Raw genomic sequence first — 20,908 nt, 5'->3', positions numbered from 1 at the left:
AGAAACCCCTGTTCATGCAGAGGTACCCCTCTACAGAGCTTGTGAAAATATCTTTCAGGGTTAGTCCCTGACTTGAAGTTAAGTAAGGTTTTCAGCGCTCATTGGTGAATTCCCTACTACAGTTCTTCTGAAACCTTTTTCTTTTATCTTTAGATATTTATAATTTCTTCTTCTGTTAATTTCTGGTTCTGCTTAGATAATACACATTTTCCATAACAAGTCTGTATCCTATCATTCTTTGCTTACTCATTGTATTGCATCTTTAATTTTTTCAAGTAAAATTCTTTTTAACTGTTCCCATTAAAACTAGTCCTTCTAGGGGAGGGCTGCTTGAACTGTCTTAACTTCCAGTTGTTTTCTGGGGTCGATGATTGCATGCACAACTACTGACTTCTATTCGTATTAGTTACACTGAAGCAATGGAAGAGATGGTCTTGGACTAAGGACTGCGTTGGGCTTGTATAGTAGTGAGTAGGAATAAAACTGTGCTGGGGAAGCCTAAGAAAACATGCACTTCATTTACGGCAATCTTGCAGTAGGATATTGCAGCAATTTCTGCTGCATAGCCTCTGCTTCAGCAGAAAATGCGGAGTTGTACTTTTGACATTGACCCAGAAGATGAGTTGGGTTGGTGCACCATGTTGCAGTGTTTGTTGGCTCTGTCCTGTGGGATGTGACATTGCATGCTGAAAGCAGAAGGCTTCTGTAGATTTTTTAGCTGTTCTGATTTTGGTTTGACTTCACTTGAAACTTAAACTGGTGTCCAGTGGGATTAGCACTGGAATACAATGAGGTTTATACCTGCGTTGTATGGAAACAAGAATCAAACAAGTCCCACTGGCTTTGTGTCCCAAATAAAACAAAATATCCTTAATGCTGAAACCTGATGGATTTTTGTGTGTGGACCATCTATGCAATCAAGCACAAAGGTTTTTAACATGGGTAGAGGCTGTTTTTCCAGCAATCTGTACTAAAACCACTGTATGTCTTTTACTTTATTCTTCATGTTCCTCTGAGGCTTCACAGTGTGTTCAGTTGAGAGTCAAGCCTGGCTCAAGTAACTGACCTTATTTTTTTAAGAGAAAAGCTGTCACTCTCCTGTGCAAACACGAAAATTTTGTAGGTCCTTTGTTAACCTCCTTATATTGAGAGTGATAAGAGTTGTCCATCAGATCTTGTCCTTTATTTATGAGAAGAATGCACTATGTTACCTTTCATGACCTTTTTCAGTGTGTGTTAAGTATACATGAACTAAACCATATGTATGTGTAAGGTACTCTGGTCTTTATAATATGACAAATAATAAAAAGGGCTTTAAGGAAAATACTTATCATATGTCTGGCTGGAAGGGAAAAAATACATAAGGCCAACACACAGTAATTGACTTGGAACGCTACAAAGGGAAATACCTTTTCTCATGGAGAAAAGAGCTTCGATTCACACATGAGCTGTGCCAAGTAGAACTGATGAATATAGCACAATAGTCCTAACAGATTCACTACAAGCCCCGTCCTGAATAAGAAGAAAAAGAAACAAAGAGGAGGGGGGCAGGGAAATGGTTTCCTTCTTGCTCTTGGGAAGTTAGAAAAATAGAGTGCTGAGCAATATAGGGGGGGAAAAAGGGAAAAATAGTCACATATTATTCATGCTTCACTCGTGTTTGGTACATTCACATGGGCATATTAGGCATGAAAAGAAGTCTGAAATGTAAATAGAGACATTCATTGTGTGGTTTTACTTTATTTTTTAAGGAGGAAGGGAAGAGAACGAATGGAATCCCCACTCCGCTGTTTTTCAGAAGGAATCCCTTCTGAAGCCATTCTGATGAAAGCATAATTAACCTTGTTTTCATTAATAGGTCTTTCCTTTGTGGCTCAGATAACAAAAAATGGGGGAGAGCGTGGGCCACCCTAGCGATCAAGGAAACATCATAAAAATTGAGGATGAGGTCGTTGTGCACAAACTGAACTACCAAAGGTATGATGGGCTTGAATTTCATTCCCATAATTATACTAATGATGCAGAATGTAGCCAGACTGAAATAACTCGGGTAATTACTTAACATATTGCTCTAGTTTCTGCAATAGCAGTCATTGTTTACATCTCTAATTATGCCGTGTAGACACATCAAATCACTCACACTTGTTTTGACTTGAAGTATTTGAAGCAGCAAACACTGATGAGCTGTATCTTATGGATGCTGCTATGTGAATGAATGCAATTCAGTAATACTTGTTCATCAGGGTCCAATCCTGCATGTCTTTCATACTCAGCATTCCTGTTGCTGTGACTTCCTTATGTGTTTCTTTCATTGAGAACTTCTCCTTGCCTTGAGCAGATGTTGAAGGGCTCCATATCCACTTAGCTAAGCACTCAGCGTGCCTTTAATTTTAAGAGCATGACGAGTCTACTGCAGGTCAGCTGGACTGCTCATATGTTTTAAGCCAGAGTTATCACTGGTTAGGATACAGACAGAGTTTTCAGCATCTAAAACAAAGCCAGTTGCTCATTCTGGGGTAGCATAGCAAGAGCAAAGGAAGAATTTGTTCCAATTGCTAACAACAGAAACAAAAATATGCCCAACTTGTAGTTGTTATACTCTGCCTACTGATTTTAAACTGAGTGATTTTTCTTCACAGTAATGAGGAAAAAAAATAGAACATTAGAACAGCTTTGTCCTTTAAAAAAAAAAAAAAAAAAAGCAAGCTAAGATTTCCTACAGTGTGCAACTGGTTCTGTTGTGCATTTACAGCTCTAGAGGATATACACAATGTAGGTTTTTTTATCCCCCCACGCTCTGCAAAATAGTATGTTCTCTAAGGGTTGTATACAAGTCTGTGTGCCAAGTGCTACGAATATTTCAACCTTTCAGACAACCTCTTTCTGCAGTCCTAGGCAAGCTCTGTGGCTCTGTCTCCCCTTCTGCAGACTTAGAATAATAATGCTCGTCTTTTTGAACACTTTAGGGCTTTCCATTTCTATGCTCCATACAAATTTGCAGTGTTAGGCCATACAAGGGATCATTACAAACCATACAGAAGGCCAGTACTGTGGACCTTTTATTGCCCAACTGGCTAATTATGCTAGGTTAAGAGTCTGAAAATACAGATAAGTTTTGTCTTGCATAATTTTTATGCCAACATGGTTGGTTTTTTAGTAACCTAGATGTATATTTAATTTATTTGCCTCTGCTGGAAACATAGTGAATATATACTTTCTATGTTGTCTCCAGGAAAAAGGCTCATAAAGGGTAAATTGTTCCACTAGAAACAGTCTATTAGATTAAGGTAGTTTACCCTTTGGCAGGAATATACCTAGCTTTCAACTGCACTTACAGCTCCTTGAGCATTTATAATACACTTTTTAATGGAAAGAATTTCAGCCTCTTCTATTAAATCAAATTCAATGTCAATTCTGAGGGAGAGGAAGGGGTTTTTCAAGCAATTTTTTTACCCAGAAAACATGTACAGGTTCTAAAAATAGGTTGTGCATACATTAATGACTATTATTATGAGGTAGCCAAAGCTGGAAGGATATTGAGTACTTTTTTAACTCCCATTGGCTCCAGGAGGGCTCAGTACTTCACAGAATCAGCCTGGGGGAGAGAGGAGGAGAACAAAGTGAGAATACACAGTCCCAGCAGTGCTCTGGCTGTGCATGCAAACCTTTCGCAGTCTAACAGCCCCACAGGAGCATGAAAGGATGTTTCAGTCAGTAGCTCATTTCTTCAAGGGCTCCCTCTCACCAGGGGTGTTCAGAAGGGACGATCTTGTCATATGAACTAAAGACTAGAACAGGAGAGGCTGCTTTGCCTTTGGATTGCACATTAAAAAAAACCTTTTAAGAGAAGGGTGCACATCATGGGAGAACAGAAAAAGAGTGCCCACTCTACATTGCAGGTATTACAGAGGTGCAGGTGGCTTTTTAGAACTCGTTATTTCTTTTCAATAATTGTGTAAGTGGATAAAGCTTCAATCTCTCTTGCTTTCCAAATTATTTTTGGTACTGTTAAGCAGTAGGTAAGCATTTTATTTATTCCAACGCCACACTGGCAACAGAGCAGAATGAGCTAACCGAGCATCTTTGCAAAGGCTCTGGTCTCCCAGGCTTACAAATCCGCTAGCTGAGGCTGGAAATGTGACTCTCCTTCACTGCAGGGTCCAGGCCATCCACACTTTCATGGCAGGAATGATTTTTAAAAGTCAGCAGGCAAGAGGCCTTTGGTGACTCCAGGCTTGGGAGCTATGACTGCTTTTTGGCTTGTTAAGTGTCTTGATGAAATCTTTGGGTCTTGAACAGTTAGTTAGAAGGAGCAATTCTTAAGGGATCCAGGTGCCTTGGATGCAATTTTTGCTTATTTACAAAAATGTAGAAAGTCAGCTTCCTTGAGCAAAAGAAGACTTGAACAACCAGAGAGCCTCTTACCCCAAGGCAGGTGTTGTTCTCCTCCTGCCCCTCTCAGCCTGCCTCTGTCCTTGAGCTTTTCCATGGGATTCATTGCCTTTAGGTGTTCCTGCACCAGAGGGGCTCTGCAACACCTCTCACATCTGTTTCAGGTGGAGATGCATGTTACCTGGTTAGTGGCTGCTGCTATTTCAATAATCTATTTCCTCTAAAGAGGTTAATGATCTAAACTGAAGTCGTGAAATCTTCCAGCTTCACTCGTCGCGCTCACGAAAGATACCGTCTGTTTTTTCCTGAAGATGAAAGCTACTTTCTTTATCCCCTGTTTGCAGTAGTGGATATTCCTTACTACTTATTATAAAGCCTATTGCCAAAAATGAGGAATTTAACTACAAATATAGTACAAAACCCTCTTCCTACCCTGCATGGATGTGGAGAGAAAGAGGGTGAATCATCATGCCTCTCTGCTAAGGGGGTTGAAGGCCTAATGACAAAAGGGAGCCCTAAAATGACTTTCAAACAAACCAGGGAGAGATCTTCTTAGACATTTAGATGAAGTTCCTCCCAAATGCAGATGCAGTCTGGGAGATGATTACTATTGGGGACTATAACTCATGAGGATAAAAGAAGGTGCTACAGTGGACTGGAGGGTGTAGGACACGTGGAGAAAATGTAGATAGCATGGAAATAGCTTTCAGAAGTCTTCACAGCTTGCTTGTGTATGACAGAAGGCAAGCATATCCCTGTAATTTCCAATTATATACCAATGAAGAAACCTGAAAAAACAGGACTGAGATGTCACAGTGCAGCGCAAGGTTAGAATGACAGGCTCATTCAACTTTGAATGAAAATTTGTGTTTCTAGCCATGGTTCACATTGCAAGTGTAAAAGGCAAGAGTTACCTGCCCTTGGGCTTCTTAAGCCCCATGATTTGGCCCTGGCCTCTTCTCAAATTCAGACAATTTTGCTGCATCATGGTTGCGTTTGAATCAGTTGAAGACTTGAGAGGGAAGTTTTGGCCAGAGTAGCTTTCACAGGGCCAGAGTCCTTTCAGCAAGCTGATTAACAGTATGTGGTAAGTACTCTGCATGTATTTCAAATGAAGGAACTTTCTTAGCAGTTTGTGAAACTAAAATGCAAGACTGGAAAATTGTTAGGTAGAAATCAAACTAGTAAGTGGCCAAGAAAATGTGTGCATTACCGTAACATTTTATGACTCCAATGAGACAGTAAGATCACAAAAATGCATGGGGATAAAACATACGCAGTCAGCATCTTTATTCTCTAAGGTGCAATTGCCACTAATTACTTTTGTCTCGAAATATAAGTATGGAAAACAGTAACCCTACATGTCACATAAGAAGGAATAATATGTGTTTTGATAAAAACCTTTCCTTAAAGAAAGGCAAATACACGTTTCCCCTTTTCTGCTGAAGAGCAGCTGCTGCACAGTGCCTCTGCCCATGCTGCGTACACACGGAAAACTTGTCAAATGCAAATTCCCACCCTCTATGTACTTTTAAAAGAAGTGTACAATGGAAATAATTTGTAGACCAAGAACAGACAGTACTGATAATAAAAGATGCTTTCATCTGGAAGATGTCTATGTCCTTTGGGACTGTCCATCCTTCCTGCACACCTATTTTACATTCCGCGCTGCAGATAATCTTGCAAGTCCTGCCTCAAGAGACCTTTGCCATAATCCTGCAGTCCTTTCACCGTAACAGGTGATTATTACTAACCCAACTTTCATGAACACCAGTCGTACCCAGATTTAGTGGCTGGTTGGCATTACACTGCTGTATAGGGACGCTCAGGAGCATACCTGAGGGGTGAGAGGATGTATATACGCATGTTCTGCCGCCTAAACTGAGAACAAGATTAAATCGTGGTGAGCTACCAACTCGCCCACAGGCGATGGGTGACCACACCAGAAGTCCTCAGTGGCAGGATTTAAAGCTGTGCCACAGTTTTACTTTCTGGTTCAAAATGGGGATGTTGTACTTCTGTACTTACTGGACTAAGATTCTGGGTTTTGGAACAGGATCATACTCATGGGGAAATAATGAACTGATCCTGCATGCGCAGCGCTGGGCATGGGAGTACTTCTACCTTTCATCTGGCATCAGTATGCCAGCTTCAAGCCCTTTAGAATGTAGAATTTTCAGCATACACTCATTTTTCATGAGCAGGCAGTGAAAGGCACATAGGGTTTTGTGTGATTTGAATATTTTAATTAAGTTGGAAGTTTGGCACCAGTCAGATTGAGAGAGAAAAATAGAACTCAACACTTAATGCTTGAGCCTACAGGACAGTGCCTGCCACCCTTAGCCCAGCAGAAGCTGGGGACCCCCAACCAAGACCTTGCAGAGTCCAGCTGAAGCCGGAGCTTTGACAAGGTGCTGAGAGCCTCGGAGGGGTGCTGATTGACATGCAGTTTGTGGGCAGGCTGACAACAGCAAAAATCACTTTATTGCAAAGGCAGAAAATACCAGTCAGAATGAGCAGAAGTCAAGTGCTTTCCCTGCTGAAATAGAAGCAACACAAGGCTGACATCTTTTAAAAAAGGGGGTTACTCTCGCAGTTCTCTTCCTAGAAGTTTTGCTTCCTTAGGACATGTGGCTATTTCAGGTTACCACAGCAACTTTCAGAAGAGAAGTCATTTTATTTTCATGTTTTGTTTTTACATGGAAGAACTGGGAAGACCACCATGTACTGGAACAAGAGGAGGGATTACAAAAGCCTGCCCTGAACAAAAGGAGCTGTGTGAAGATCTTCCTACAGTACAAAGGTTCACAACAGTTCCCTTTCCTGTGTTGAATTTCCTGTGCTGAATACTCTGAACAGCTAATACGGGGTACTTGGGAGATGCCTAGCCCAATAGTGATGTGAAAACCCTTTTTGTGGTGATCCAAGGTGAAATTGGTGGGCCTCTGCCACAGCTTTGCTCCAGACAGGGGTAGACAGCTCTTCTTGGAAAGCATGTGCCTTCGGGTTTGCTTTGGGTTTGTATGGCAGCTATGAGCCCAGGGCTGTTCTGAATGAAGTCAGTTTGGTAAGAATTGGTGCTGAGCGCCTCAGGATCCACTCCAACATCTGAAGTATTGCCTATCCTGCTGTGAAAAATCCAGATTTCTCTAAAGAAATGTCTGCAGGTGCTGTAGAGTGAGGCTGCAGTAAACAGGCACTTGCCTTTCTGTTGGGAGAGATGGAGCTGTTGTTTGCATTCTTTACATATGACCGTGCTTCAGAGTGAATTAAAACCAGTTTTGTTATGTAGAAGTTAATTCAAGAAAAGGTACAATTATGTATTTGAATAGAGAGATTGGGACATCATTGCATTTATTAGTTTGGGGTTGGTTTACCATAGAGGCATGTGGCACCTAAATGATGCAGGCAGTTACGAGCAACATGTTATCTATTGAAAAGAGTGTGATTTAGTTATTTAATTATGCACTTTACAGAAAACTATTAAGTATCTTTCACCTCTGTGCCCCCCCCTGCCATGCTTACTTGTACAGTCCCACGGTGATCCGGCTGTGATGTTCTCCAACCACCGCTTTTTGGCTGATACCCCTAACAGCGGTCACGTCTCTGGGTTCTGCTGATTTTTCTGAGCAGTTAAACGGCACCCGAACTGTTCCCGTGTGAACTCCTGGCCTCCCGAGCCACAGATGTCACACTGGCAAAAACTGGCTTAAATTTGGTGATACGTAGTGTGAGTGCAACAACCTTCTGACCTCCCCAGATTATACGAACAGGAAGGGTCTCTTCAGCCCCAGGCCACAGCATGACCCCAACTGCCTCCCCCGGCCCCTCCAAGCCCCCCAGCAGCAGAAAGCCAAAGGTGCCAGAGGCACCGGAGGCTGCTGCCTTCAGGCAGAGCCAGTCCCAGGTGATGCATCCCACCTCACAGCGCTGTCATTCACTTCACCTTCAGTATGTATATCTTAACCCTGCAGCTTCTAGGCATTTTCAGGCATCCAGGTATTTTCCACACACTTCCTTGCTTTACATTGTGTCTCCAGTTTTGCCAGATGCCTGCAGCTGGCTACTGAAGGCCCCGCCAGCTCTCCCCGTAGCCCGTTCTTGGGGTGTTAAGACAGAGCTTCGGGTCCTCGTAGGAAGGAGGATTTGCAAGTATTTGCAAGCCCCCCATCTCCCTCCCGTATGTGATGCTGCTGGAGGCTCCCTCAGGAATGGTGTCCCAAGGCTGAAGGAGTCCCAGGCACCAGCCGTGCACCCCTTTCTCCCGCTTTTCCTCCATTTTCCTTTTTAATGGACCTACCTCTCCCCGGTGATGCCTGCACGGCTGCCGGGGTCTCCGGGAGGGCTCCCTGGGACACAGAGGGATGCTCCCCGGGACACAGAGGGATGCTCCCCAACCCTGTGTGCTGCGGGATGCGGGGGGGGGGGGGGGGGGGATGGCAGCCCCGCACGCTGCATCTGGAGGCGGCACAAGCTCTTCTTCCCCCTTTGCCTGCCCCAGCTGGCGGGCCTGGAAGTTTTAAAAAAAAAAAGGAAAAAAAAAAAACCAAAACCAAACTTTTGGGGTCATTGGGAGGGGAAAAAATGTCCTCATCCTGCCCGTGGCGCCTGCGGAATTGTCCCGAGAAGGAAGAGGAGGATCCCGGCGCGGGGCCGGCGGCTGTTGGCGGAGGGGTGGGCGCCGGCCGCGGGGCCGGGCCGGGCCGGGGGGTCAGAGCGGCCGCGGGCGGGGGGGGCGGTGCCCTCCTGCGGCGCCGGGGGAGCCGGGCCGCACCGCACCGCACCGCACCGCCCCGCCGCCCGCCCCGGGGGGTGAGGGCCGCCGTGGTCGGTGCCGGGGGCGCGGCGGAGCCGGGGCGGGGGGGACCGGGCCGGCCCCTCGCTGCGGGCCCGCCCCCTCCCTCCGGCGCCGGGAGGCGGCACAGCCCCGGCGGGCAGGGCAGGGCCGGGCCGGGCCGGGCCGGGCCGGGGGGGCCGTGCGGCGGGTGGCACCCCCCCTTCCCGCTTCCTCCTCCTCTTCCTCCTCCTCCTCTTAACTTGGCCGCGGCGGCGCGGGGCGGTGCGCTTCGCCCTCCGCCGGCGGCGGGGGATGCGCGGGCGGCGGCGGGATGGCCTCGGCCGTGTTTGAGGGCACCTCGCTGGTGAACATGTACGTGCGGGGCTGCTGGGTGAACGGGATCCGGCGGCTCATCATCAGCCGGCGGGGCGACGAGGAGGAGTTTTACGAGATCCGCACCGAGTGGTCGGACCGCAACATCCTCTACCTGCACCGCAGCTACTCCGACCTCGGCCGCCTCTTCAAGCGGCTCCTCGACTCCTTCCCCGAGGACCGGCCCGAGCTGTCCCGCTCCCCCTTGCTCCAAGGTTTGGGCAGCCCCCGGCCCTCGCTGCGGGGCGGGCGAGCGGGCGAGCGTTCAGCCGCTGCCGCTTGCCCGGCGGTGGCGGGGCGGTGGCGGTGGCGGCGGCGGCGGCGGCGGCGGGGCGGGCGGGTCCCCCGGCGGAGGGAAGGGGGTGATGGAGCCGGAGCCGCTGCGGGGCCGGACGGGGTGGGGGGAGCTGGAAAGCTGCGGAGGCGTTTTGCTGTTGGAAACTCCTCCCGGGCTGTTGATTTCTGTTGTTTGGGTTTTTGGTTTGCGGTTGGGTTTTTTTTGTTATTTTGGGGTTTTTTGTAAATACACGGCGGGGGTGAAGAGCTGTCCCGCAGTCCAGGGGGGCATGCCCCGCGGGCCCCGGGCTCCCACGGGAGGGAGACCCCAGCCCCGCTGCTGTCCCCAGCTGTGCGGCGACGGGGGCTGCGGGCCGGGGCAGCAGCGGGGTCCCCGTTCGCGCAGCCCCTCCCCGCTGCCGCCGGCCTCCCCGAGGCTTCCCGGGGAAGGGCAGGGGGAGTTGTTGGCAGGAGAAGGGCTGTAACTGAAAAATCTCCGCATGTTGGTATGTTGTTTGCCACAAGGAGAGGGAAGAAAAAAATAAGAAAAAAAAAAAAAGAGACTGCGGCGCTTGCCAGTGGACAGAGCGACTCTGGGAGCTGGCATCATTCCTCGCATAACTTCTGCAAAACAGGGGAATTGCACCAGCGGTTGGAGCCGCGTTTGCTCTTTTCGTGCCTGAAGTGGATTAACCCAGCTCGGGGGATGCTGCCCATCCTCGCCCCGCCCTGTGCAGGAGCAGAATGTACCTGTTCAGTTGCCTTGAGGGTGGTTTTAATTTGTTCAACGTTTGGGGTGGTTTTTTAGATGCAACGATGCGTTTTGCTCCAATCAAGTGTGTAGAGCGGTGCAGAGCGCCCGCTCATCTGACGATGGATGTAGCTCTCCCAGTCTCTCCAGTTGTTTGAGTGACCACATAAACGACTAGGTTGAACAGGACTGGGGCGAAGCCTATATATTGTGTATGTTTTCCTCTGTGGGAGGACTTCCCAGTCCTCCCGGGCTGTCACTTCGCCTCTCACCATGCTAATGTGACACACACACACACCCACACACCCCTTGCAGAAGGTCTGCGTTTTGACATTCTGAGGGCTGGGTCTCCACCCTGCATACCGGTGTAGATCCACTGGATCTATTTCTGGACCCTGCCCGTGTGCCATCGGGCTGTGTTGGCTGCCGGGGGGCGCAGCGCCAGCCGGCCTCCCCCGGGCGGCCTCGCCCGTGTGTTGATGGGGGCTGAAGGCGAGACAGGTCTTTTTGCGCTGCCCTGCCAGACCCCTGACCCCAGCTGGTGGGCTTGGGGGGGGCGGGGGGGAGCCTTATTTTAAAAGGCGTAAACCTTTCCCGGTGACGGGAGGCGCAGCCCGCTCCCCGGCGGGTGTCCCCCGGCGCTGGGCTGTCCCCTCGCCGCTGCCGGGAGGGGCGGCCCGGCTGGGCGGGCGCCGGGGATGCGCCGCCACTCGCAGGCCCCGAGTGCCCTCTGCAGGCGGGGGGGCTGCGGGGCTTGGCCGCGGGGCTGGGGGGGCTGCGGGGCTGGGGGGGGCGCGGGGCTGCGGGGCTTGGCCGCGGGGCTGGGGGGGCTGCGGGGCTGCGGGGCTTGGCCGCGGGGCTGGGGGGGCTGCGGGGCTGCGGGGCTTGGGCGCAGGGCTGCGGGCGGCGCGGGGCTGGGGGGGGAGCGGGGCTGCGGGCGGTGGGCGCAGGGCTGCGGGGTGGGAGGTGCTGGCGGGGCTGGGTGCCGCAGGGGGGCTGTGTGCGTCCCCCCGTGGGTGCAGGCAGGGGGCATGGGCCTGGCCGGCGCTGGGGCTCCCTGCCCGCCCCCCCCAGCCCGGCCGTGTGCGCGGCGCAGCGTGCTCCAGCGCCGGGCGCGGTGAGGCTGCTGGTCAGGGGTCTAAAGTATTGCGAAAATTCATTATCCACTGCGGGTGCCCTACCTAAGGTACTGCGAGCGTGACTTTTAGTAGTGCTGAGCGGCAGTAAATTCTAAATAACGTGGCCTTTAAGTGTACGTGGTCCTCCGGCTTTTGAGGATGCTGGGTGGGTGTGGAGCGAGGCAGCAGGGCACAGCACCTGCCAGGGTCACTGTGATGAAAATCTGACTTCCCAGGGTGGCGGTGGCCTTTGTACTTGTTGGCTTTATGGGGCTCTGAAGAGTAGCTTGGCAGCTGCGCTGGGGCATGTGCGGGGTCTGTGGCCAGATGGACTTGGTCCTTGCTGGCCCTGGCCCCCTGCCCCCCTTCCCCGTGTGCTCGCTGCCCACCGCTGAGGCACAGGACCCGCTGCGCATCCTTAAGCTGTGCTCATTCCTCAGCACCTCTCTGATGGGAGCATGATTCCTCTTCTGCCTCAAGACCCACCACAGCTTTTGCAAAGTATTGAACTGTTTTCACAGCATCTCTCTGAAGCATCGCTTGTTTTGTTGGGGCCAGACGGGATTATAGTCCCGTGCACTGGTTTTACTTGACAGTCCCAGGTAACACACACCACTAGTGCATCAGCAGCTGGGAAAGAGTAAGCGTCCTCAGCCTGTGATGCTCGATTCCTGCCCGATACCTGGAGCCAGCAACCTTCACTTACCCTTATCTCGGGAACAGGCATACTGACTTCAGTAGAATCAGGAATGAGCAAGGCATAATCAGTCCAGGGTTTGAAAAATCGAAACCCAATATAAGCAGATTATGATCTGTTCAGCTCGGTGAGAGGGTGGGGGTTACCTTTGCAACAGAGATAAAATGAAAATCAGGAGCAGTTTCTAAGCAATCACAGTGCACTTCACAATTTCAGTAATACGCTGTTTAGAATTATGCTGCTCCTGCTCTAAAGAAAATTACTTTATAGACTGTGCTTCTCTGTATAGAGAACGCTTCATCATACCAGCATGTTAAAGTGACTGGCCACAGCCTTGTGTAACTGCACAAAGCTGAAACATAAAAATCTCATTTAAATAAGTGACACTGATGCAAAGCTTTAGGTGTAACAAGAGATGGCATGGGGCATGTCTGGTCCTTACAATAAGCATGGTTTCTTAATGTCCTGTTTAAAAGCAGACATCCTGCTGCCTACAGTGAAGCTCAATATACTTCATCCAAAAAAAAACCTGACAAAAGCACACTCTTGTGTGTGTTAGTGTTCAGTCATATACATTTGTGTGTATTTTTATATATGTATAAATGTATATGCATATGTATGTGAGTTTGTATATGTGTGTGTGTGTGGTTTAGGCTTTCTGAAAGGAGGTGAATATTAGCTGTGCCTTTTATCTGGAGGAAGTGGTAAAGTGTTGCAAACCAAATTTGCATTGCATTGAAGGACTCCAAAGTCCCTACAGATTTGCCTAAGGAGCCTTAAAAGGGCTGGCATTATCCTACAGCTCAGTCATGCTGCAGTACATTACAAAGGGATATGGTTGAGGAGTGGAAGCTTGAGCTATTTCATGTTATTAACTTTTTAAAAGAAGATTTTTTTTGTTGTTAAAACGTCAGCAATATTAGAAAAAGTTGGTTGTTGCCATTATTGCTGGTTTCAGCAAACAGCTCATACTGAGCAGGAGTGTGCTCCTTTTCTTGCTCAGCAACAGCAAACCATCCTCTCCTTTCCTTTCTCCACCCCTCGTCCCCTTGGACTGGCTTCCACAATGCTCTGTATTTCTCAAAGCTGCTGAGTGCTTTGAGATTACAGAGGAGGGGATGGGAGGTATAGTTTTCTGCAGTGGCTGTTCCTTTTACCCTTTCTTTGATATGAGAAGAGGAGAGGTCCTGCGGGGGAGTGTGGCATTCACACAGTCTGGTCTTGTCTTTGATAATTAATAAGAACACGTGGCAAATTGCGCTTTCTGTATCTGGAGTGTACTATGATGCTAAGGGCCAAGGACGTTGAACAACACAAGGCATCTTCCTAGTAAGCTGGTAAACAAGGTTAGGTATGTGCATACCTGCAGGGTGACTAAATATGATTCACTGTGATGTTACCAGTAAGTCGCTAGTATTTTATTTGTGTCTGAAATGTGCTCATCCCTTGCTCTAGGCAAGTGCACAAAAGAGGATCACAGAAAAACGCAGGATAATTCACTCTTAGCAGAGCTAGAACACAGCCTAATGTTACTAAATGGTCTGTTTCTATATGCAAAATAAACAACTTTTGTATTTAAATCAGTCTTCATGAGAAAGGCAGCACTATGGACTTGGAAGCTGACTTAAAACTGATGATTTAGAGATAGTTGCAACAGCCCCAATAGCACTGGAAGTGAAGTATAAACCTGGAAAAGTATTCTCCCTCCTGTTTTCTCTAAATATTACTCCTGAGGGTGTTTTATCTAAGATTTATCCTAGAACCTGATCCAACTTCAGTGCGGTCAGCCTGCCTCTTGACTTCAGGGTGGGCAGGATCAGCCCCTGAAGTGCTGGACCAGGAAGCCAGAAGAGCACATTAGTAACCTTTCATAGTTGGGATTTGTTTTGCCCTGAAGTGGCAGGGCAGTTTCTGGCAATCCTCCTCTGCCACTGTTTTGTTGCCTTTGTCATCAGAACAGAGGCTCAGATGCTCTTCCAGTGTCACTGTTCATATTGTGCCTTTGTGTAATGCCTGGTCCTGCTCTGATAATCTGAGCCATCAAGTCAGAAACTCTCTCCAGTCTTACAGACTGGGGTTTTTTTTCAGATGGAACCTCTCTTCCCAAAGTGCTCATTTTCCTCCCTTTTCCTTCTTTTCATGTCTCCTCTGACTCATTCTGCGCTGCCCTGGCCTTTTTCCATCATTGGTCTCCTTTCTGTTATTCTCTCTGTTTCTCCAAGTTGCTTTCCCTGAGCCGCTTTCTGTTCCCTTTCTTTGCCTCCAGGTTTGCTTCCCTCACCAGCTTGCTGCCATCCGTGGTTATCTGTGGTTCTCTGGAACTTCTCGGTTCCCTTCTGCCTTGCTGGCACGCAACCGCTGTCTGTCCGTAGAAGTTCTCCAGTAGTGGTGGAGATTTCCCATAGAAACTTTGTGTCTGCAGCCTGCCTTGTAGCGTACAGGTAGTCGCTTCACCTGCAGCAGACCCTGAGCCATCCCTCCCAGGTGACTAGTGCTGAGCTCTGGCTCTAAGGCTTGTGCCTGCCCTCCAGCCTGGTTGCCTCATGCGGGAAGCAGCTGATCGGCTGTTTTCTCTGTCCCAGTGGCTGTGCACCTGGAAGCACATGGGAAGCTCCTCCAGGGTTGCTGTCGGACGGACTTGCACAAAGCAGAAGGCAGTTCCTGAAGAGCTGGCCCAAGAATGTTATGTTTGCCTGCAAATGTCGCATTCATAACTTACGGTTTTCTATATGCTGCATTATAGTGTTGTTGTTGTTTACAAGACCATCTGGGAGTGTGATTTATGAGAAGAGGGAGCTCTACAGAAGCAGCATAGTGGTTTCCACAGACAGCAGCTGTTTCGGTGCTGTGACAATAAAGATAAATACACTGCATCTATTGTGCTCCTTTCATTGTTGACATTGTCAACAGTTCATTAGCAGAGTTTGCTCAGAGCTTCTGTCTGGCAGACAAAGGATGCAGCTTCTGGTTATCAGGCTCTAGCAGGGCTGTATAACCAAAATTAAGTTTGGGGCTTCTGGGTTTGGTTTTTATTAGCTGAATTTCATGGTTCATCAGTAATGATGGAGATGAATGGAAGCTGGCTGTGTTGTTACAACGCTAGGCACAAGTTACCTTTTTGTGGTGGACTGAGGCAACATGTCTGGGAGGATTTTGGTGGAAAGGATGGAAATGAGGTTGTTTTTTTCATGACAGTTCTCACCTGATAAGAAATCAGCACTAAAAATGGTTGTGGGAGCTTGCATTTTTAGTCAGGTTTTTGCTGCTTTGTTTGCTTTTATCTCATGCTTCTTTGACACCTTTTTGTTTCTTGTGGCTCACCAGGGATCAGGACCGGGAGCCTTGTGGGGAAAGCCTGTCTGCTGAGTTTTGTCACCAGAAGGTGCTGCGTCCCCTCCAGAGATCCTGGGAGATCCAATAATAATAATAATAATAATAACAACAACAATAACAATAATAACAACAACAATAATAATAATAATAATAATGATGCATGTGTGGAAAGCCCATCAGCTGCTGGAGGGCCTGGACTTCTCAGCTTTTAACTTTCCTCCTTGCTTTGCATAGGTATTTGAGTGTTCCAGGGTCCTCAGGTGGCCGTGGTCACAGCCTCTGCTCTGGGGGATTTCAGTCTGACGATTGTTTGCACAGGACTTTGCTCCATCTATATTTTTACATCTCCTGCATATGAACTGCAAAAGAAGAAATGGCCTGTGTTAGAATTGGGTGTGTGCAGTGCAGGCAGGGTTTTGAGAACTCCTTATCTTTCTCCATCTAACACATTTCTCTCAGTATCTTCTTCAATACGCTCGTTGCTACCTAGTGAGACTTCTAAAAGTGTGGAGTGACTTACATGAACTTTGCATACTCGTACCTCTTGAAAAAACTTGTCCCTATTTTGTTCTTCCAACATTGTTTAAGAAGGGCAGCACAACATGTAAGAAATTTTGAAAATCCACCTCCCTGCACCACTCTTTTCAACTCCATCATATCCTTTTCACTGCTCCCCAAGTAATGCCACCGAGGTGGATCTTGTCAGTGATACTGTATAAATAGAAAACCCTCTGTAAAGGCTTTAGAGACTGTAGTGACTCTTGTCATATGAGACAGATGAATTTCCCCACGAGGGCAAGGGGCAAGTGTGTCTGCCCCAAGAGAGGGGTGTTGTAGAATTAGGCAAGAGGCATCGAAGAAATGTTGCCAGAGCTGCCAGACTAAGTCAGACCAGTGCCATAGCTAGCTCTGGGCTCCTGTCCCTAGTGATGAGAACCAGATGCTACAGAGGACAGCCTAAATAACTGGCAGAAACAGCAAAGTGACGACCCTGGTCTCTAGTAATTGGAGATCTGATATCCCTGATTGCCTGTAATTATTTGCCCTTCTATGGATCTTATCAAGTCTTTGGACTTAAGGGATTCCTGTAGTGTCATTTCTACAGAGTTAGTGAAGAAAAGTGTGAAACAAGCTTTCCCATCTGCTGGGTTTTTTTAATTTCCTGCCTTTACATACCACTGAGTATTCCTTTGTCCTTCTAAAAACCTTTTATCCTATTCCCCTTTGTCAGAGAGGAGGCAGCTGTAAGTGGGAGCTGTTCTGGCCTCTTCAGAGTCCAGTCTGAGGTGGCTAATGCCATAGTTCCCAGGCAGCGTGGTTGAAGGAACATGTGTCTGTGGGGAGGAGGGATGCTACCAGGGTAGCCACTGGGAGGAGAGAGGCATCGTGGCCATGAAGGAGGGAAAGATGCCAGATGAAGTGATACTGAGAAGAGCCCATTTCAGCAGAGGAAAGAAATGGGAAGCGGTGCAAAGGAGCAAAATATCAGAAAGCATTGGGCTGAGTTGCCTTTGAGCCCTGATCCATGTCCCAGCTAGGTAGCTTCAGTTCCTGCATGATTCTGTGGAATATCTGTCCATGGGGATAATCAGAAGTCAACTGGACATGGTCCCCGGCAGCCTTATCTGACTTTGGACTTGGCTCTTCTTTGGATGAACCAGACTGGACTGTCTCATTGGACATTATTCTGTGATGATTCTGTATACCTCCTCTCACGGCTGGGACCTTACTGCTGTCGCTCCATCTGCATCCTGAATTCTGTGTGTGCACACACATGGGTTAGAACATATCTGATGGAAAGAAGGAATGAGGGTATGGGACAAAAAAGATTGAGCACTGCAGTGTTAATGAATACTGTAGCTGGGGGAAAGGGGCCTATGTCCTGTTGAAGCCACACAGTCTGGCCAGGAGAGAGAGCAGAGTAGCAGTCTCCTGTGCAAGACGGATAATCTGTCTTCCCTAAAGATCTGAAATCCCTAATCGTGGGCTTGCACAAAGAGAGAAGAATGGGCTATAGATCTGAATCGATAGGCCTTAAATCTTTCTTGCAGTACAGGTTAGCAGAATACAGTAGGATTTCTCCCTGGATTTATTTGCTACTCCTTTTTTCACTTTGATATCTACTCTGCAGTTTTCCCATAGCAGGTGAAGAGAGGATTAGGTGAGGATGGCTCAATGCAATATTTTAATCTTCATGTACATACTAAAATACATAGCATTTAGGAGTATCGCCATTCCATCTTGCACACACATCTTCAGAAAGTACACCTTGGCTTCTGCTCTTGCTCAACTTTCTATACATATTGAACTGCTTTTGAGAAAGTAGGAGATCTCTTGGGCATTCTTTGTTCCTCCCCTGGCCACAGGCCTGGAGTCTTTCAGACTGGAGAAACAGAGTTTGCCCACAGTTTGAGATCATGTATACATAGTGACATGTACATAGCAACACATCTCCAGAAAAGCAGGCCTCTGTGTATCAGAGATGGCATATGAGACATACTTGACTTAGGTATGAACTTACTCTTCCTTGGAAGGCACTAGAGGATTAAGACAGTGTGCTCCTCATGGACGCTGACCGTCGGGACTGCATTGTGATTTTATTACGAGCCACGGAGCACATGCTGTGATTCCTGTCCCGCCTCGTTGGATAGAAGCGTGCAGTGCATTATCTGTGGTTGTCAAAACGTCATTAGTTGCAGATTTGGTGGCTCATGTGGCAGTAATAGGACAGGCCTACCGAGGCTTGTGTGTCGACATCAGGAATTGGCTCCCAGTTCGTTCTCTTCCTCTGCTGAGCTCGTTTCCTGCTCATTTGCAGCTCTGGGCCCCTCTCCCACGCCATGAACCAGCATGCCAGGTACGCAGCTGCTGGCCTGCTCGCTCAGCCTCCTGCAGCTGCTCTGGCACAGGGTCCCGGAGTGGGAAGGATGCTGCAGGTCTCTGGTGCTGTTTGTGCAGTGTTTTTCCAGAGACATGTTGCTATGCGTAAAGTTGCTATGTATTCTTGGTCTCAAACTGTGGGCAAATCCTTTTCACCCAGTCTTAAAGACTCTGCCTGGGGCTCTTGGTCTGGAAGGGGGCAGAGGAGATGTCAAAGGGATTGAATGAGGTTGCTGACTATGGGGGTTGTGCACACAGCAGAACGTAACACAAATATCCCAGGTGCAGGTGAGTGCCACTCTGGGTCAGGCGGTGTGCCTGTATTGTCCCTCCCGTCACCAGCGTGTGTGCTTCCTTGTGTGCAGGGTGAAGAAATCTTAGAGGTTTGTGGTATTTGGCAACAGAGTTTGTGGTAAAAAAGGAGCTGGTGGGGCTCCAGTTTACCTCAAGCCCTATAAACATAGGTGTTTATAGCATTTAAATCACTTGAAATGATAGTTAATTGTCCAAGCACAGCACTGGTAACAAGATGGAGAGCAAAGTTTTCCTGGGAGGAGTATGCACATGTTTTCCATTAGCAGTCAGACAGGGGCCGGGGCAGAGGAAAAAGCATGAGAACAGCCTTTCACCATGACCTCACTAAAAGTTTTCCCAGCTCTGAGCTCAGCTCTGTTTCATGACTGAACAAGTGGAAGAAAGCGCAACTGGATCCAGGCTACTGGTTCCTTTACTGGTGTATTACTTTTATATCTTATTTTTATTTTATAGCAAACTGTCTCAATAAGGGTTCTCAGGGTCTAAAAGCCCTGGATGGAAAGAATGGCGTGTATTTATGGTCTGTGGGCAGAAGCAACAGCCTCAGGACATGTTGTAGCTGCCATACAGATGCTGCATACGTGGCCAGTGAGTCCTGTACACTTCAGATGCATCCACCTTGTGGTGTGTTTGTGTCGGGGTTAATGAGTAATGGAGGTGCTGGACGCTGTCTGCAGACTCAACTGGCATGTGCATGTGCCTGTTTGTTCAGGCGTTTCTAGCATCTGGAGATTCTACACCAGCCTCTGGGTTTGGTTTTTTTTCCCTTTCTCTCAGCCTCATCAAAGCTTCCAAATAGGAAAAAGAAGATGGGCAGGAGAGAACCCCCCCCAAAGTGAAAAATAAAGCTGAAAAGCTTGGGTGCGGTTCTGTGACCCTTCTTTATACAAGTCCTGATGCCTGCTCAAACTCAGTACAGTGCCTGGGTGAGAAAGGAGCTTGAATGAGTGTGGTGGGTTGACTTGGCTGGGTGTCAGATGCCCACCAAGCTGCTCTATCACTTCCCTGCTCAGCAGAACAGGGGCGGCGAGGGATGGGGGGTAGGGGAGAAAAAACAGGGTGAAAAAGAACTTGTGTGTCAAGATAAAGGCAGCTTAATGAAGCAGTACCGAAAGTTGCGCATCCAGAAGTGAAGGAAAACAAGATGTTACCCTCTACTTCCCATCAGCAGGCGATGTTCAGCCACCTCCAGGAAGCAGGGCTTCAGGATGTGTAGCAATTGCTCCGGAAGAGGAACATCATAAATAAAAAATGCCCCCCGTTCCTCCTCCTCTCTCTTAGCTTTTATATCTGAGCAGATGTCATACGTTACGGAATAACCCGTTGGTCAGTTTGGGTCAGCTGTCCCGACTATGTCCCCTCCCGAGATCTTGCCCCCCACCCCAGCCTGGCGGTGAGGGGTGGGAAGGCTGGAGGGGCAGCCTTGATGCTGTGGGAGCGCTGCTCAGCACCAGCCGGAGCACTGCTGTGTTATCACCGCCTCTCTGGCTACCAAAAGAGAGCACAGCACTGGGAAGGCTGCTGTGGGGCTCAGCCAGGACCAGCACAGTGGGGCGTCCTAGTTGCAGTCTCTTGCTGCAAAGCAAAGAAGCTGCAGCTTCTGCAAAGGCTGGGGTTTCCTGAGGTGAAGCCTTTGACAGGAGCAGCTCGAGGTATTCCCCGCTGCTCACCTAATGGTGCTGGCAAAGCGGAGGCAGCGCTGTGTTGTGGTGTGGGAGAGGAAATGAGTTGCAGGGGAGGGTGAGAGCACCTTAAAGCAGTCTTGCTACAGGAGGCTTCACATCGTGAAACCACAGCGTTCCTCATGCACGTATGTGCTGGTGGTGATGGCAACAACCAGTGAGGGTGAGCTGCAGGGGAGCCAAAGCAGGGACGAAGGCCTTCTGCTCCCAGCCGACTGGGCAGGCAGTGCCTTGCTCCGGTTAGTGTGGCTGTGGGGTTGTGAGCAATCCCTCAGGTTGTGGGACCATAGTCTATGACTAACTGCAAACCACAAG

The 20,908-nt window shown here is 48.5% G+C and overlaps 1 protein-coding gene across 2 annotated transcripts in view; it reads left to right on the top strand.

The window, feature by feature from the left end:
* Nucleotides 1–7,005: 7,005 nt before the first annotated feature.
* PXDC1 (PX domain containing 1) overlaps nucleotides 7,006–20,908 on the top strand; it is a 32,364-nt gene continuing 18,461 nt past the window's right edge. The window contains exon 1 of one of the 2 annotated variants that reach the window (XM_056332676.1): nucleotides 7,006–7,195. In XM_056332676.1, the coding sequence (XP_056188651.1) occupies nucleotides 7,021–7,195 (175 nt within the window). In that variant the 5' untranslated portion in view covers nucleotides 7,006–7,020. Of the gene's footprint in view, nucleotides 7,196–9,340; nucleotides 9,757–20,908 lie in introns of those variants that run through there. The other variant, XM_056332675.1, reaches the window with a different exon arrangement.

The sequence above is a fragment of the Falco biarmicus genome, chromosome 3, assembly GCF_023638135.1.
Source record: "Falco biarmicus isolate bFalBia1 chromosome 3, bFalBia1.pri, whole genome shotgun sequence".
In the NCBI taxonomy this organism is placed as follows: Eukaryota; Metazoa; Chordata; class Aves; order Falconiformes; family Falconidae; genus Falco; species Falco biarmicus.
This window is presented reverse-complemented; position numbering and strand designations above follow the sequence as displayed.